Source organism: Pelophylax lessonae (assembly GCF_965119305.1).
Source record: "Pelophylax lessonae genome assembly, chromosome: 9".
NCBI classification, from domain to species: domain Eukaryota; kingdom Metazoa; phylum Chordata; class Amphibia; order Anura; family Ranidae; genus Pelophylax; species Pelophylax lessonae.
In genome coordinates, this window is record NC_138776.1 from 264,934,900 (window position 1) to 264,953,023 (window position 18,124).

The window sequence follows — 18,124 nt, forward strand, 5'->3', positions numbered from 1 at the left end:
ACTGTAGATGAATGACTTCTTGAATAAGAATCCTAATCAAAGAGTAAGATGTCATCGGTCTTTGAAAAAGATTTGCAAAAGCGGAGGCAAGGGTATTGAGGGCCCAACGCAACCTGGTAATCAAGGAGTGTGGCGCTGCTAAAGCCAATGGGTGATCGTTTCCCCAGACCCACTAAAAGACAGGGTGCCGGCATATCCAAATACTGCTCCAGAAGGCTAATTCATGTCATTAGAAAGGATCACTGCTCTCCCCATCAACCATGTAGACAAAAGTGAAAGGTGGCCTCAGCCTGCATGTCTTCGCCAGAATCACGCCCTGCTGACATGTTTTTCCCTGCCCACTGGGACTTAGTCATAGAACTATGGCAGGGCAGAACGTGTAGCGGCATGGTTCTGGGAGAGACACGGGAGAGTGGCGATCCTTTCTAATGAGGGCCACATGTTGGTCCACATCCACTGGCAGACAAGAAAGAATTCATCCCATGGAGAAGCTCCTGTGGTGAAAAAAACACCAAAAATTAGCCTTCCAAGTCCAATAACACACTTTTCGAGAAGTGGATGTAGAAGAGGCCTTCAGCATTTCAGGGTTGACAGAATTTGCAATGTCCATCCCTGAGAACCTGGACATCAACAACCATCGCAATGTCCATCCCTGAGAACCTGGACATCAAAAACCATCACAATGTCCATCCCTGAGAACCTGGACATCAACAACCATCGCAATGTCCATCCCTGAGAACCTGGACATCAACAACCATCGCAATGTCCATCCCTGAGAACCTGGACTTCAACAACCATCGCAATGTCCATCCCTGAGAACCTGGACATCAACAACCATCGCAATGTCAATCCCTCAGAATCTGGACATCAACAACCATCGCAATGTCCATCCCTCAGAACCTGGACATCAACAACCAAACCATCGCAATGTCCATCCCTCAGAACCTGGACATCAACAGACATAGCAATGTCCAACCCTCAGAATGTGGACATCAGCAACCATCTCAATGTCCATCCCTCAGAATCTGGACATCAACAACCAAACCATCGCAATGTCCATCCCTCAGAACGTGGACATCAACAGACATAGCAATGTCCATCCCTCAGAACGTCGACATCAACAACCATCACAATGGTCATCCCTCAGAATCTCAACATAAACAACCATCGCAATGGTCATCCCTCAGAACCTGGACATCAACAACCATCGCAATGTCCATCCCTCAGACCCTGGACATCAACAACCATCGCAATGTCCATCCCTCAGAACCTGGACATCAACAACCATTGCAATGTCCATCCCTGAGAACCTGGACATCAAAAACCATCACAATGTCCATCCCTGAGAACCTGGACATCAACAACCATCGCAATGTCCATCCCTGAGAACCTGGACATCAACAACCATCGCAATGTCCATCCCTGAGAACCTGGACTTCAACAACCATCGCAATGTCCATCCCTGAGAACCTGGACATCAACAACCATCGCAATGTCAATCCCTCAGAATCTGGACATCAACAACCATCGCAATGTCCATCCCTCAGAACCTGGACATCAACAACCAAACCATCGCAATGTCCATCCCTCAGAACCTGGACATCAACAGACATAGCAATGTCCAACCCTCAGAATGTGGACATCAGCAACCATCTCAATGTCCATCCCTCAGAATCTGGACATCAACAACCAAACCATCGCAATGTCCATCCCTCAGAACGTGGACATCAACAGACATAGCAATGTCCATCCCTCAGAACGTCGACATCAACAACCATCACAATGGTCATCCCTCAGAATCTCAACATAAACAACCATCGCAATGGTCATCCCTCAGAACCTGGACATCAACAACCATCGCAATGTCCATCCCTCAGACCCTGGACATCAACAACCATCGCAATGTCCATCCCTCAGAACCTGGACATCAACAACCATTGCAATGTCCATCCCTCAGAACCTGGACATCAACAACCATTGCAATGTCCATCCCTCAGAATCTGGACATCAACAACCATTGCAATGGTCATCCCTCAGAACCTCAACATAAACAACCATGCCATTAGAGCCAAGGACTGAGAAGGAAGATCAGTCCTTGAAACAGCAGATCTGGACTATCTACACACAGAGATGTCCCTCTTTCCCATTTTGCACAGGTGGAAAGTATAGAAAAACACCTCTCCTAACTTGAAAGGTAAACTTCAGGTTTGGACTTAACTGCTGCATAAAGATGGCCCTGATGCGATGTACTTGTACTCAGGAGACTAATTATTTGTGGTGAAGATTTTAGATAACCATATAAATGATAAAGTCACATGAATCCAAATTAAAACTACTAAATAAAGACATAAACAATAAAATCTTCTATGAGGTTAAAGGACGGCTGTCCCAAAGGTGCCAGTGAAGCTCCTGCACCTACTTTTGTGGCCTTAGAAGACCAAATTTACGTCTCAGCATTCCATGAACATGCACAAAATCACTTGTTTTTGTGCGCATTTACGAAACACAAAAAAAAAATGCATTTCGCATTTGAGGTGTAAGCAGATGTGCGTTTTTATGTGGAAAAAAAAACACTCAACAAACCTATCAAATCAAACAATTAAACAAAAAAACCTGCGAAGCTCAATGTACACGGGCTAGTTTGGTGCATTTATCACGCGTAGGTGAGCCCACTAAAATAAATGGGCGGTCTTATGTGTAAAGCATGAAGAAACGCACCCAAAACGTGCTCATAGCGTGAACGGGGCCTAAAAAGTCGTATAATACGTTAGGATAGGCTGATACAGTGAAAACGCCATTGGTGGAAATGCGACACATCTCCAAAAACGAGGAGAATGTTTCGGCCTCGTACGTAGGGAAATGTTGTGACCCTAAAGGGGTAATCTAGGTTTCCACACTATATATGTGTGTATCATCATCTGCTGGAGATAAAAGAGGTCAAAGTGACTATGGAGGAAGAGGATGGAGATGACGGCCGGCTTACTGGGTGTAAATAGACATAAATATCTTATTACCTCCTCTGCTGCCACTCCCAGCAAGGTCACATCTCTACGGCCTACGAATTCAGCTCTCCCCCTGAACTTCCTGTCTGTACCTGACATCACGCCTTGTCTTCCATAGAGACTTCCTGTCTGCCTTCCATAGAGACTTCCTGTCTGGGTAGAACTGAGATCGCCATCTTGTGGCGCTCAGAGGAACTTCATCCCCGAGAGACGTCTCGTAGTGTGAACACGGCCTTGTGCTGTGTGTGTATGGACTGCATATCCTTATAGATGGGGTCATCTCCACTCCCACCAAGTGGGGATTTTTTTATATTTCTATATAGATTTTGTATGCCCAGGATTTATATATGTAGCACTGCCACTGTAGGGCTTGCTGTATGATGACTTGTTGGGCCTCCTCTGATTACCAGCACACAGTCACACATCCCTCCTTACTCCCGGTGGCTCGTCACACTATAAACAGTCCAGGGGGTATTCATTTTTAGTGTTTATCATTTGGAGGAGGGGGGATTATGGTGTGGTTTGTTTGTCAGGGGTTGGGCTTGGCCAAAAGTGTTCAAAATGTCTTGGTATGCTGACGCTTTAAGAGTTCCCTTCACTGCAACTAAGGGGCCAAGTCCAACGTCTGAAAAACAACCCCACACCATAACCCCTCCACCAAATGGACCAGTGCACAAATCAAGGACCCTTAGTTCCAGTGAAGGGAAGTCTTAAGGCCTCAGAAGTCCAAGACATTTTGAACACTTTTGGCCAAGCCCAACCCCTGAAAAACAACCCCACACCATAACCCCCCCCCCCACCTCCACCAAATGATTTGAACCAGTGCACAAAGCAGGGACCCTAAGTTCTAAAGAAGGGAAGTCTTAAGGCGTCAGCATACCAAGACATTTTGGACAATTTCATGCTCCCAACTTTGTGGGAAGAGTTTGGGGATGGCCCCCTCCTGTTCCAACATGACTGCGCACCAGTGCACAAAGCAAGGTCCATAAAGACATGGATGAGTGAGTTTGGGGTGGAGGAAGGTAACTGTCCTGCACAGAGTCCTGACCTGGGATGAATTAGAATAGAGACTGTGAGCCACGCCTTCTCGTCCAACATCAGCGCCTGACCTCACTAATGCGCTTCTGAAAGATGGTCAAACATTCCTATAGAAAAACAATCCCATCATAATCCCCCCACCAAATGATTTGGAGTGGTGACCTAATACTTTTGGCAATATAGTGTGGATGAGCGAGATTGGGGTGGAGGAACTTGTCCTGACCTCAACCCGATAGAGCACCTTTGGGATGAATTACAGTGGACACAGCAAGCCGGGCCTTCTTATCCACATCAGTGCCTGACCTCACAAATGTGTTTCTAGAAGAATAACAACCTGAAAAAACAACCCCACACCATAATCCCCACTTCACAAAATGATGTGGACCAGTGCACAAAGCAAGGTCCATAAAGACATGAATGAGCGAGTTTGGGGTGGAGGAACTTGACTGACCTCAACCAGATAGAACATTTTTGGGAAGAATTAGAGCGGAGACTGCGAGCCTGACCTCACAAATGTTCTTCTGGAAGAATGGTGAAACATTCCCATAGACACTCCTAAACCTTGTGGACAGCCTTCCCAGAAGAGTTGAAGCTGTTATAGCTGCAAAGGGTGGGCCAACTCAATATTGAACCCTACGGACTAAGACTGGGATGCCATTAAAGTTCATGTGTGTGTAAAGGCCGGCGTCCCAATACTTTTGGTAATATAGTATATATTAAAAAGTAAGGGTCCCAACTCTGGACCTTGGGGTGCACCACTGATAACCTTACACCATTCAGAGTAAGAATCATTAACCACTACTCTCTGAATTCTATCTTTTATCCAATTTTCTATCCAATTAAAAACCGATCTTTCCAAGCCAGTAGACTTTACCTTACACATTAGCTGCGGGTAGGGAATGGTATCAAACACATTTGCAAAATCCAAGTATACCACGTCCACAGCCACCCCTCTGTCCAAGTATTCCACGTCCACAGCCACCCCTCTGTCCAAGTATACCACGTCCACAGCCATCCCTCTGTCCAAGTATTCCACGTCCACAGCCACCCCTCTGTCCAAGTATACCACGTCCACAGACACCCCTCTGTCCAAGTATACCACGTCCACAGCCACCCCTCTGTCCAAGTATTCCACGTCCACAGCCACCCCTCTGTCCAAGTATTCCACGTCCACAGCCACCCCTCTGTCTAAGTATACTACGTCCACAGGACAGCTACCTCTCTGTCCAAGTATACCACGTCCACAGCCACCTCTCTGTCCAAGTATACCACATCCACAGCCACCTCTCTGTCCAAGTATACTACGTCCACAGGACAGCTACCTCTCTGTCCAAATATACCACGTCCACAGCCACCTCTCTGTCCAAGTATACCACATCCACAGCCACCTCTCTGTCCAAGTATACTACGTCCACAGGACAGCTACCTCTCTGTCCAAGTATACCACGTCCACAGCCACCTCTCTGTCCAAGTATACCACGTCCACAGCCATCCCTCTGTCCAAGTATACCACGTGCACATCCACCTTTCTGTACGTGTATACCACGTCCACAGCCACCCCTCTGTCCAAGTATTCCACGTCCACAGCCACGCCTCTGTCCAAGTATACTACGTCCACAGCCACCCCTCTGTCCAAGTACACCACGTCCACAGACACCCCTCTGTACAAGTATACCATGTCCACAGCCACCCCTCTGTCCAAGAATACCACGTCCACAGCCACCCCTCTGTCCAAGTATACCATGTCCACAACCACCCCTCTGTCCAAGTATACCACGTCCACAGTCACCCCTCTGTCCAAGTATACCACGTCCACAGCCACCCCTCTGTCCTAGATTTTACTTACCTCCTCATAAAAAGAAATCAGAATTCTCTGACAACTTCTGTCTTTCATGAATCCATGCTGTCTGTCACTTAAAATATTTTTTTCCAGCAGGAATTCATCTATGTGGCCTTTTATTAAACTCTCCAGTATCTTCCTATAGAAGTTACACTAACAGGTCTATAGTTACTTGGCAAAGACTTTGATCCCTTTTTAAATATAGGCACCACGTTGGCCTTATGCCAATTCAATGGTACTATTCCAGTCCTTGACAAGTCCCTAAAAATTGAAAACAATGGCTTTGAAATGATGGAGCTCAATTCCTTTAGGATCTGTGGGTGGATGCCATCGGGTCCAGGTGCTTTGTCCACCTAAATATATCTGGACCTTATCAATTTAGAGCCATTGTGGATTAATAGGGGCTGTGTCACTACCATCCCCATTATGACCATGAGCTCCCCCTCATGCTCCTTTGTATACACAGAGCTGAAGAAGGTATTTATTAAATATGCCTTCTCTTTGTAGTACAAACCTGCAGGAGCCACAGATGAACAGGGATCCTACACAGTCAAGCACCCCGAATCTTCACAAGCACCCAGATACAGAGAACAGACCATGGCTTTGTTTTTTTTGGTTATTTATTAGAGGGGTAATAACTTGGATAGGGATGGGAGGTTATGTGATGCCCACTTGACTTTAGCAAAACTTCAACAACAACTTCAGGGATATCTTCCTATATACATCTATATACAGTCTCCTTCACATGCCTCCTGCACACACTTGCTTGCACCGGCTGAATCTCTGTATGATGATCTGACCGGCTCCCAGTTAGATTGTAGCAATAGCCCTTTGCAGGCCGGAACTCGAAGCCCCTTGTTGTGTAGCAAAATTATACTGAGAGAGCTTGAATTTCTCCTCTGTGGCTACTGATCCCAGCACCACCTCTTCAGGGACTGCCAAACCAATTGGCTGCAGCTGGCCCTTTCACTGGCCCTCCATGCCAACTGTCCACATCAGTCCTCCAGACTGACTCTTTACCAGCCCACCAAGCTGACTCTCAGGTCAGGAGATCTCCAGGGAATGATGAAAACTTTGCATACGGCTGTATTCAGGAAGACTGGCTACATGTGGCAGTCTTCCCCCTTGTCAGTCCCCAGCAGTGCTGATCTAATCACTCTGTCCTCTCTTGCTCCCGTGCCTCCAGGAAGGGCTTCCACCAGTGTGTGATGGCAGGATTCTTCCAGCACCCGAGCCCCGGTCTGAGGCATGGCACCCCCCCAGAATAGGGGGTGCACCCCCAGGGCCACCGACAGCCTCCTCAACACTATATCTCCATCTTCAACCTGACTGTCCCTGCTGGCATGGCCGTGTCTATTTATGGAGTGGTCTCAGCCCCCTGCCAGCCTACCTCTGGGGATTGTCTGAGGCTTCATAAATATTCAAGGCAGCTCCTCCTAACCTCCACCCACTAAATCTAGAAGATTCTCCAACCTTCTAGACCAGAGGGAGGCACCAGAAAGCTGCCAGGATGAGTCACCCAGCCCGGAACTTTAGTAAACCCTTGACCCAGATTCCATAGCTCAGACTTAGCCCTGAGCTAAACTATAATTTTCCTACACTGACTAGAGGGTGCACATCTTTGTCCCCAGTTACCCACTCCAGATTATTTTGTAAAGGGCCTATATGCTTAGACCTGACCTTTTTACTATTAATATATTTTAAGAATTTTTGGCGTTTGTCTTACTATCTTTTGCAATCTGTCGTTAGTTTAGAATTTTTGCTGCCTTGATTTCCTTTTTACATATTCTGTTATATTCTTTGTAACATTTAAATGATGATAGTGTTCCTTCATTTTTATATTTTTTTAAAAACCTATTTTTTATTATTTATAGCTTTCTTAACTTTGGCCGTGAGCCACATAGGTTTTTTTTTTTTTAGCCTTATAACCTCTTGCCGGCCGCCCCACACATATATATATATATATATATATATATATATATATATATATATACACATACACACTGCGGAGCGGCAGCTTTCACTTACCTGTATGGGATCACCTCTTCCAGATTTGCGTTGCACATACGCTCTGCCAGTGACCAGCTCCCACTGTGATTGGACAGAGCTGGAGCCAATCAACGGGTCCAGCAGACCAGATGTCTGCTGGGACTTGCAGATTGTTCCTGACAGAGGCAGAACAGCGGTCTGCCTATGTAAACAAGGCAGATCACCATTCTGTGACAAGGGAAGACAGAGATCCTGTGTTTCTGCTAAGCAGGAACATGGATTTCTATCTTCCCACAGTACAATCACCCCCGCACAGTTAGAAAGCACTCCCTAGGCACACATTTAACCCTTTGATCGCCCCTGATGTTAGTCCCTTCCCTGCCACTGTCATTGATACAGTGACAGCGCATATTTTTTAGCACTGATCACTGTATTGGTGTCACTGATCCCCAAAAAGTTTCACTTAGTATCTGATTTGCCATTGCAATGTCGCAGTCCTCCTGATCGCCGCCATTACTAGTAAAAAAAAATAACTAAATAATTAAAAATCCATAAAAATATCCTATAGTTTTTAGACCCTATATCTTTTTTCACAAACCAATCAATATACGCTTATTGGGATTTTTCTCAACAAAAACATTTAGCAGAATATTTATTGGCCTAAACTGATGCAGAAATTCGATTTTTTACATTTTTTTATTGGGTGTGTTTTAGAGCATTTTTTTTTTTTTTCAAAATTGTGGTCTTTTTTTGTTTATAGCACAAAAAATAAAAACCGCATAAATAATCTAATACTACCAAGAGAAATTTATATTTGTGGGGAAAAAAGGACATACATTTTATTTGAGTACAGCGTTCCATGACTGCGCAATTGTAAGTTAAAATAACGCAGTGCCGTATCGCAAAAAAGTGTCCTGGTCATGTTATTAAACGATGATAGTGTTCCTTCTTTTTTATATTTTTTAAAGGCTCTTTTCTTACTATTTATAGTTTTTTTTAACTTTGGCCATGAGCCACAAAGGCTTTATTTTTAGCCTTAAGCACATAAATTTAATTTGGGTACAGCGTTCCTTGACCGAGCAATTTTAAGTTAAAATAACTCAGTGCCGTATCGCAAAAAAGTGGCCTGGTCATGAAGTGGATAAAACCTTTTCGGAGGTCAAGTGGTTAAACGATGATAGTGTTCCTTCTTTTTTATATTTTTTAAAAGCTCTTTTCTTACTATTTATATATTTTTTAACTTTGGCCATGAGCCACATAGGCTTTATTTTTAGCCTTAAGCACATAAATTTAATTTGGGTACAGCGTTCCTTGACCGCGCAATTGTAAGTTAAAATAACGCAGTGCCGTATCGCAAAAAAGTGGCCTGGTCATGAAGTGGATAAAACCTTTTTGGATGTCAAGTGGTTAAACGATGATAGTGTTCCTTCTTTTTAATATTTTTTAAAAGCACTTTTCTTATTATTTATATATTTTTTAACTTTGGCCATGAGCCACATAGGCTTTGTTTTTAGTCGTTAGCACATATATTTTATTTGGGTACAGCGTTCCATGACCGCGCAATTGTAAGTTAAAATAACGCAGTGCTGTATCACAAAAAAGTGGCCTGGTCATGAAGTGGCTAAAACCTTTCGGAGGTCAAGTGGTTAAACGATGATAGTGTTCCTTCTTTTTTATAATTTTTAAAAGCGCTTTCCTTATTATCTATAGCTTTACCTTTGACCGTGAGCCAAATAGGCTTTTTTTTTAGCCTTTTAAGCGTATTGCCAATGGGAATCTTTTTTGCAGTGAGTTGGCATGCAGACTTTTTGAAGAATTCCTATTTCTGTTCTGTGTTCATCAATGCCAATATTTCCAGCCAGTCTAAGTCTTGGAGAGCAGCCCTCATCCTTGGATAATTTCGCTCTCTTAAAGTGAAGTGTTTTTATCTTTCCAATACGTGTTTGTTGCTTATAACTTACATTAAACGAGATCATGCTATGGATATTTACCACTTTCAGACAGCAGGTGGCAGCCTACAAGCCAATGCAGCTGCCTGTGCAGGCTCATAGCTGTACTGAATAGTCACTGGCACCGTATAGTGTGATTCCCCCTATTCTTCACCCCCCCAAGTAAAATCTTAGCTTTTTGCTCACCATGACTCTTTTCTTTGAAGCTTGTGCTAAATGGCAGGGGAGATCAGACTACACTGGAAGAAGAGCCAATCCAGCAATGACATGCCCCTCCCCCCTCGTTCCTTGCATTCGACATTTAGAGGAGTACTCTCTGACATGTGAGTCACTTCCTGGTATAGAAACTAATTTTCATACTCAGGACACAATCACTTCCATGGTCTTGTGGGACCTCCGATGTCTGGAGACATGAGATTTCTGTGTAAAACATTTCCCGCACTCGGGGCAGGAATACGGCTTCTCTCCTGTGTGAGACCTCCGATGTATATCAAGTACTGATTTCTGTAGATAACATTTTCCGCACTCTAGACAGCAATATGGTTTCTCGCCCGTGTGCAATCTCTGATGTCTAATGAGTTTGCCCTTATCTGAAAAACGTTTCCCGCACTCAGGGCAGGGAAACGGCTTCTCCCCTGTGTGAGATCTTTGATGCCTGACAAGTTTTGCTTTTTGTGCAAAACATTTCCCACACTCAGGGCAGGGAAACGGCTTCTCCCCCGTGTGAGATCTTAGATGTGTGCCAAGTTCTGATTTTGTTACAAAGCATTTCCCACACTCAGAGCAGGAATACGGCTTCTCCCCCCTGTGGCATCTCTGATGTCTGACGAGTTTTGATGCTTGTGAATACGATTTCCCGCACTGAGAGCAGGAATATGGCTTCTCCCCCGTGTGAGATCTTTGATGTCTGACAAGTAGTGATCTCGTGATAAAACATTTCCCGCAGTCGGGGCAGGCGTGCGACTTCTCTGCCGTTTGCGATCTCTGTTTTGCCTTGGGCCTTGGTTCAAAGATAACACTTTCTGCACATTCAGGATCAGAAAATGTCTTCTCCTCCTGAAATTCGGCACCATCCCTCACAGTACAAAATTGCTCAGAGTCAGAGGGGTCCCAATGTCTATCCACATTGTGAAGTCCAACTAAATCTCCTGTGATGTCCTCATCTTCAATTTTACAATCTGGAAATAAAGTGAGATGATCCTTTGAGAGTTTCTTGATAGCGTGTCCTGGAAAAAAAGATAAAAAAAAGTTATGACTTGAACATTTAATCTAAGCCAGGATTTAATCTGGATCAGGTAGATTCAGGTAAGCAGATGTCCTCTGTGGGTCCAACTTGGACTCTTACTCTCGTACTCCAACTGGTAAAAGGGCCTTCGGACCTTCTCACTAGTCACTTCCATGTTAATCTGGCCTTGTCACAAATTGGGGGGACAAATAGGAACTGACAGTTGTGTGCTGTTCACACAACTAAAGGCCCTGGTGGTGGGTCATGGGACTCCTGCTACAGAGGGGGATTAAAGTTCACTTCGGGAGAAGAACCCCACAAGTAATAAAAGAAATGAAGACATCTGTGTGGACGAAACATGTAGGCTGGAGCTACAGCAGTGACGTCATCACGCCCGCCAGCTTGTTGAAGCGGCACAATGTTTGTGTGCTTACCTTTGACTATATTTGTAAGTAATTCTTTTTAACTTAAATCAAAGTAGCCTAACAGTATTACACTATGGAATCTTCTATTCTATGTTCCCTCTGCTTATGTGTGATGCTGCGGTGACCCACGCATTGGCTGGAATTTATACGGGTAGTACATATGTCAAAATATTTCTGCCCATTCTATGTTGTTCCATTGCGAGGACTATACGGTGCATCCGGAAAGTATTCACAGCGCCTCACTTTTTCCACATTTTGTTATGTTACAGCCTTATTCCAAAATTGATAAAATTCATTATTTTCCACAAAAGTCTACAAACAATCCCCCACAATGACAACGTGAAAGAAGTTTGTTTGAAATCTTTGCAAATATATTAAAAATGTTAAAAAATAACGTACATACAGTATTCACTACCTTTGCCATGACACATTTAAAATTTAGCTCAGGTGCATCCTGTTTCCACTGACCATCCTTGAGATGTTTCTACAACTTGACTGGAGTCCACCTGTGGTAAATTCAGTTGACTGGACATGATTTGGAAAGGGCATGTCAGAGCAAAAACCAAGCCATGAAGTTGAAGAACCTCCAAGACAAAATTTTATGGAGGCACAGATCTTGGGAAGGATACAGAAACATTTCTGCAGCATTGAAGGTCCCAATGAGCCCAGTGGCCTCCATCATCTGTAAATGGAAGAAGTTTGGAACCACCAGGACTCTTCCTAGAGCGGGCAGCCTGGCCAAACTGAGTGATCGGAGAGAAGGGCCTTGTAATGATATCTTGCGTTGGCACTCTGGTTCGTCAAGCCGCCATTTCGTTCAGGCGCTGTCACAGGCATCCATCTTGTGTTACAAGCTAAGTTGACAGTGTTAAAGGCAAATGGGTCATGCTTACCAGCTCCTTCCTCCAGCCTTTTGGCAGTTTAATGACCCCCTGGGTCACTATATGCCAGGTTCCTGCTAAGCTGACATTTTTCACACCTTTACCATACACAAGCTTTGACCAAGCAGACATTCAGTCTCCTCATGCTTTAAGAGTTAATTTGTAATCTGAACCCAGCATATGGCTACTAGGTAATTTCGGAAAATGACACAGTTGACCATGAAACTTCATATCTTTTTAAACAAATATAACATATTAACAAAAAGTAGATATTTGAGTGCCCCATAAAATACCCATCGAATTAAGTCCAAGCACGGACGCCGTGATGCCTAGGAAAGGCAAGCTAGCGATCCAAGGGCGTACAGGGCAGAGGTTAGTCCGAAATACCCCATGTTTAGTGTCTAAAGATAGGACATTCCAAACCGGACCATAAGATATCGGTTTCAAGCGTGTAAACCGTTTCAATTCTCAAAATATGAGTGCTTTTATTAATCTGTCAAACGGGGAGGTCCCGTAGCAGTTTAGAAGACTCAGAGCATATTGGCTAAGGTCTTCTGGTGACGCCCCCTGGAGAGTCAGAGAAAAACAGAGGAACTGAGAGAGTTCTCAGTTCTCATCCTAAGATCGACGGCATAACACCGCCCCAAGGAGAACCAAACATACCTGTTCAACTCTGAAACTTAAGGTAATACCAGGACCGTTTTAATGCAAGTATTTTCATTCTTTTATTCTCCTATTTCGAAATTGCTGTATATTGTGTCTCCATTTCTTTGTAACCCATTTTTCTGTAAATATTTTTATTCGCACCAATTTTTAACCTTTCTTATAATTAAACCTTATTTTGAAAAGTGTTAAACTTTGTCTCTAAGCTCTTAAACGCAACTTGACCCAAACGAATCTGCCTCCCGAAGTGCTCTACTGTGTGTTATAGACAGTTATTTTAAAGTCATAATTGATATTTGTACTGTTTAGGCTAACCTATCTGAAACATTCTTGTCAGGTGACAGTGTGTGTTACAGACGGTTATTCTAAAGTCCTAATTGATATTTGTGAAATCAGGAGCGTCCGCTAAGCTCAAAACGTAGCGGTGGTGGCAGTGAAAGGGTTAATCGTTTAATTAACCCGGTGACAATCGCTCTCAGTCTGCTGGCATCTAGATTGTGGTCCCTCAAGCTGGAATATCTGTGTGCTGGGTGCAGCTGAGAGTGGCATTGTTACGCAAGTGACGGCAGGGTGTGAGATTGCTTGGTCTTTGGTCACGAGGTGGATGAGAAGGCTAGGGGTCTGATACCCGCCACCGTCACAGGCCTTAGCAAGGGAGGTGAGCAAGAACCCGATGGTCACTCTGATTGAGCTCCAGCATTTCTCTGTGGAGAGAGGAGAACTTTCCATAAGAACAACAAACTCTGCAGCACTCCACCAATCAGGTCTGTTTGGTAGAGTGGTCTGACGGAAGCCACTCCTCAGTAAAAGGCACAGGAGTTTGCCAAGAGGCACCTGAAGGACTCTCAGACCATGAGAAACAAAATTCCTTGGTCTGATGAAACAAAGATTGAACTCTTTGGCCTGAATGGCAAGCATCATGTCTGGAGGAAACCAAGCACCGCTCATCACCTGGTCAATACCATCCCTACAGTGAAGCCTCTCAGATAAGTTGCTACCGACACCATTGAACATTTTAGCTATCTGTAAGGGGGTAATTTGTCCCAATGGCCACAACTGTAAGGAGCATTCGTCCCACTGACCATCACCCTAACCCCAAGACCAGAAAGTCGTTTCAAGGGTTCCTATGTGTTAAATAGGTTGAGAAAAGCTAGGAAAAACAAAGATCTACTGTGCAGGACAGGGAGGTGACTATTAGCAACCTAATTTTGGCTCAAGTTACTCAACTCCTGTCCTATCCTGGACCATTCAGTGTGCAGAAACATGTAGGCTGTGCCCACAAACATGACTGAGTAACCCACATATGTAGCCTAAAACAATGAAAACAGTACAGCTCAAATGCCCCCCCAAACCTGTATCAGTCAGATCAGCATGTGGATAGGCTGGAGCATGACAGACAGAATGGGTTTGTAGACTTCAACAAAATGGCAGCCGTCTGCACACAGACAACTCTAAGATTAAGCCCCAAAAAGGGTGAAACGCGTCAAGGGAGTTCTCTACAGGTGGAGAACAGGAGCTGGAGCCATCTTTCATCTATTTAATTTACGCAACAGGGAGTTGGAGTCCGTGTGCTGGCGGCCGCCATTTTGTTGAGTCACCCACATGTCCTCCATCAGGACTCGACAGTTTAAAGCCTAACTCAAAGGCTGCACATAGTCCACAGCCCCCTAAGTATTAATTTCCTCCTTTACACCTGAACGTACGGTGCGCTAAGACGAGGGGTGCCCTGTGCACACCCTCACTATATCACTAGTCACGTCGATCAGCAGGGCTCTGCTGGCTGGGGACACTCTCTGTATCAGGCCTGATGACTTGCCTGTGGTTTCGGGACAGGCTCTCACTTCCTCATCCACCATCATCCCCTAGCCCGACCAGGCTTGCACACAGGATCCCTCTTCTCCACGGTGGTACCTCATGAGGTGCACAGTCTAGCATGGGCTTTACAAGTCTTCACACTACCAAGGTTACTAAGGATCCGCTTCAGACACATGAAGCAGCCAGAAGATTGGTCCAACATAAGTTTATTTGAAAATGTTCCTCCAAATGTCCTTTAAATCTTTAACTTCTCTATTAACCATTCAGCAGTTCTGATCCGGATGGTGGTCTTAACTTTGTGTGCCCAGTAGTAGGGGTGCCCATCCCAGGGGTTGTAAAGAATAAAGGTGCTTTCCTCGAGGTCATCTCTTTCTCACCAATCTTCCCATCAGCCAAGCAGTGCTCCCCCTAGCTAAGCTCCACCCAGAGTACTTAAATGATACTGACTGGAGGAAATAACCTCATTCTCCTTCCTTAAAGGAACATATCTTCTAATGGGGCAACAGAGTGACCCCTGCCTACAAAACAGATATAACAGAAGAATATATTATGGCTCACCTGTGCAGATCTCACCAGCCTCCTCTGTAGAATGATCATCATCCTCCACAAACGTCTCTTCTTCTTCATCCTCAACTTTTATTTTAATCAGATCTTCACCCTAAACCAACAGAATGGCAGAAAATAACATCTGTAACATAGAAGTATTTATGATGTGAGATCACATAGAAAATATCATCTTGTAGAGTCCACACATCGTCTCCACATGTCAGAGTGTTCAATCACTTTATGTTCCCGACCCTCAACTCCACCCACCTGATGATGGTGAGGGATGGTGTGACCTTCCTGTGTGGAATCCTCGGAATACAGAGGACGGGGGCATCTCTCAGTTGGCTCCATCATAACATTCTTGTGTCCTTCTGAAAATGCTAGCACCCCGTACTCATCATCCTCCTCTTTAAACTCTTCTTTGATAATGATATTAAAATCCTCGAGGTTTCCATTCTACATATATAATAAAACATTTATTGTAACAAACATGTTTGTGTATAAACCATAACTACCAACAATTGCCAATCATCTACCTGATGATGGTTCTCCATCATGACGTCCTTGTAGAGATCCTTGTGTCCTTCTAAATACTCCCACTCCTCCATGGAGAAATAGACAGTGACATCCTGACACCTTATAGGAACCTGACACACACAATGATACAGTCACCATCCAGACACATCCCTTGTCTGTTACTGGATAATGTCCCAGAATTCCCAGCACCACTCACCTTTCCTGTTAAATGCTAAATGATCCTTGGTGACTGGTACAATCTTCCCGGCGTTTCCAGGCAGTGAGATGGAAGTACGGAGATGACTTCACAAGAAACCTCTGTATGGAAAAACACCAACAGCAATGTCATAGGATATTCCCAAAATCTTTTTTCATATCTCCTCTCAGAGATTTTTTAACAACTGCATAGCATTGCCATCTACCAAAGACTGGAAACTATAAATAAGACAAACTATAGGCCAGCCATAGGGGCCATATACCCACTATGTTCTGTTTTTAGGAAACAGTTTCAAGAGCAAAGGACTATACGTTTTCACAGAAAAGCGGGAAGCCTTTCTTTTAAACCATAGATCTTGACATTTGCCTGAAGTAGTGGAAGAAGAAGGCAGAACACCCTTCCTGGGATGCCCTAATTATGACTTTTCCTCACCAAAGATGTGGCTAAAAGACAGACTCAGACAGCTTGGACAACCTCCAGGCCATAGAGAGCAATCTCTATGTCAGGACCTGGATCACCTGCAGGTGGCACTGTGGTTCCCTGGGCGAGGGTTGTAATTCCAGTGTCCACCGGCGGGTGTTTCCCAGCAGCCCTCAGTAATCGGTTTCCACCTGATGCTGGCTCCTAGGAAGATATTTAGGTCCTCCCCTACTAAGTACCTCTCGCTCCAGTGTTTTGCTGCTGCCAGATTCTGTTTGCCTAGATCCTTCTCTTGCTCCTGCCCTGACACATTTTGCCCTGCTCACTGGGGCTTAGCCATAGTCCTATGACCAAGCCCCAATGGGCAGGGGCAAAATGCTTTGAGGGCATGATTGTGGCAAAAGACACACAGACTAAAGCCACCCTCATATTTGTCTACATGGCTGATTGGGAGAGCAGCAATCCCTTCTAATGCCACATGTTGGTCCACATCCACTAGAAGATAAGAAAGAATTCATCCCACAGAGAAGCTCTTGTGGTGAAAAAATTGGACTCGCACCACCAAAAATGAGCCTTCCAAGTCCAACAATAAACTTTACAAGAAGTGGACCTACTGGCCTTCAGGGTTGGCAGAATTCGCAATGTCTATCCCTCAGAACCTGAACATCAACAACTATCACAATGTTCATCCCTCAGAACCTGAACATCAACAACCATCACAATGTCCATCCCTCAGAATCTGAACATCAACAACCATCGTAATGTCCATCCCTCAGAACCTGAACATCAACAACCATCACAATGTTCATCCCTCAGAACCTGAACATCAACAACCATCACAATGTCCATCCCTCAGAACCTGAACATCAACAACCATCACAATGTCCATCCCTCAGAACATCAACAACCATTGAAACATCCATCCCTCAGAACCTGAACATCAACAATCATCATAATGTCCATCCTTCAGAACCTGGACATCAACAATTATCACAATGTTCATCCCTCACAACTTGGACATCAACAATCATCACAATGTCCATGCCTCAGAACCTGGACATCAACAATCATCGCAATGTCCATGCCTCAGAACTTGGACACCAACAATCATCGCAATGTCCATGCCTCAGAACTTGGACATCAACAACCATCACAATGTCCATCCCTCAGAACATCAACAACCATCGCAATGTCCATCCCTCAGAACCTGGATATCAACAACCATCGCAATGGCCATCCCTCAGAACCTGAACATCAACAACCATCATAATTTCCATCCCTCAGAACTTGGACATCAATACCATCGCAATGTCCATCCTTCAGAACCTGGACATCAACAATCATTGAAATGTCCATGCCCCAGAACTTGGACATCAACAATCATCGCAATGTCCATGCCTCAGAACTTGGACATCCAACAACCCTCGCAATGTCCATTCCTCAGAACATCAACAACCATCGCAATGTCCATCCCTCAGAACCTGGCTATCAACAACCATCGCAATGGCCATCCCTCAGAACATCAACAACCATCGCAATGTCCATCCCTCAGAACCTGAATATCAACAACCATCACAATGTCCATCCCTCAGAACATC

At 44.6% G+C, this 18,124-nt stretch overlaps 3 protein-coding genes across 3 annotated transcripts in view; all 3 read right to left on the reverse strand.

The window, feature by feature from the left end:
* LOC309563922 (uncharacterized protein) overlaps nt 1-610 on the reverse strand; it is a gene marked incomplete at both ends in the record, with an annotated part of 51,860 nt that extends 51,250 nt beyond the window's left edge. The window contains 1 exon segment of the mRNA XM_082268554.1: nt 545-610. Within this exon segment, the coding sequence (XP_082124680.1) occupies nt 545-610 (66 nt within the window).
* The window catches only part of LOC309564442 (uncharacterized protein), a gene marked incomplete at its 3' end in the record, with an annotated part of 317,628 nt that overhangs the window by 241,071 nt on the left and 58,433 nt on the right, over nt 1-18,124 (reverse strand). Inside the window, 1 exon segment of the mRNA XM_082269072.1 lies at nt 15,641-15,829. Coding sequence (XP_082125198.1) covers nt 15,641-15,829 — 189 coding nt within the window.
* On the reverse strand, nt 10,140-15,454 carry LOC309563923 (uncharacterized protein; the record flags this gene model as incomplete). Its single annotated transcript, XM_082268555.1, has 2 exons — nt 10,140-11,087; nt 15,386-15,454. 2 exons carry the CDS (start codon nt 15,452-15,454, stop codon nt 10,179-10,181), a joined length of 978 nt encoding a protein of 325 aa, XP_082124681.1. The 3' UTR covers nt 10,140-10,178.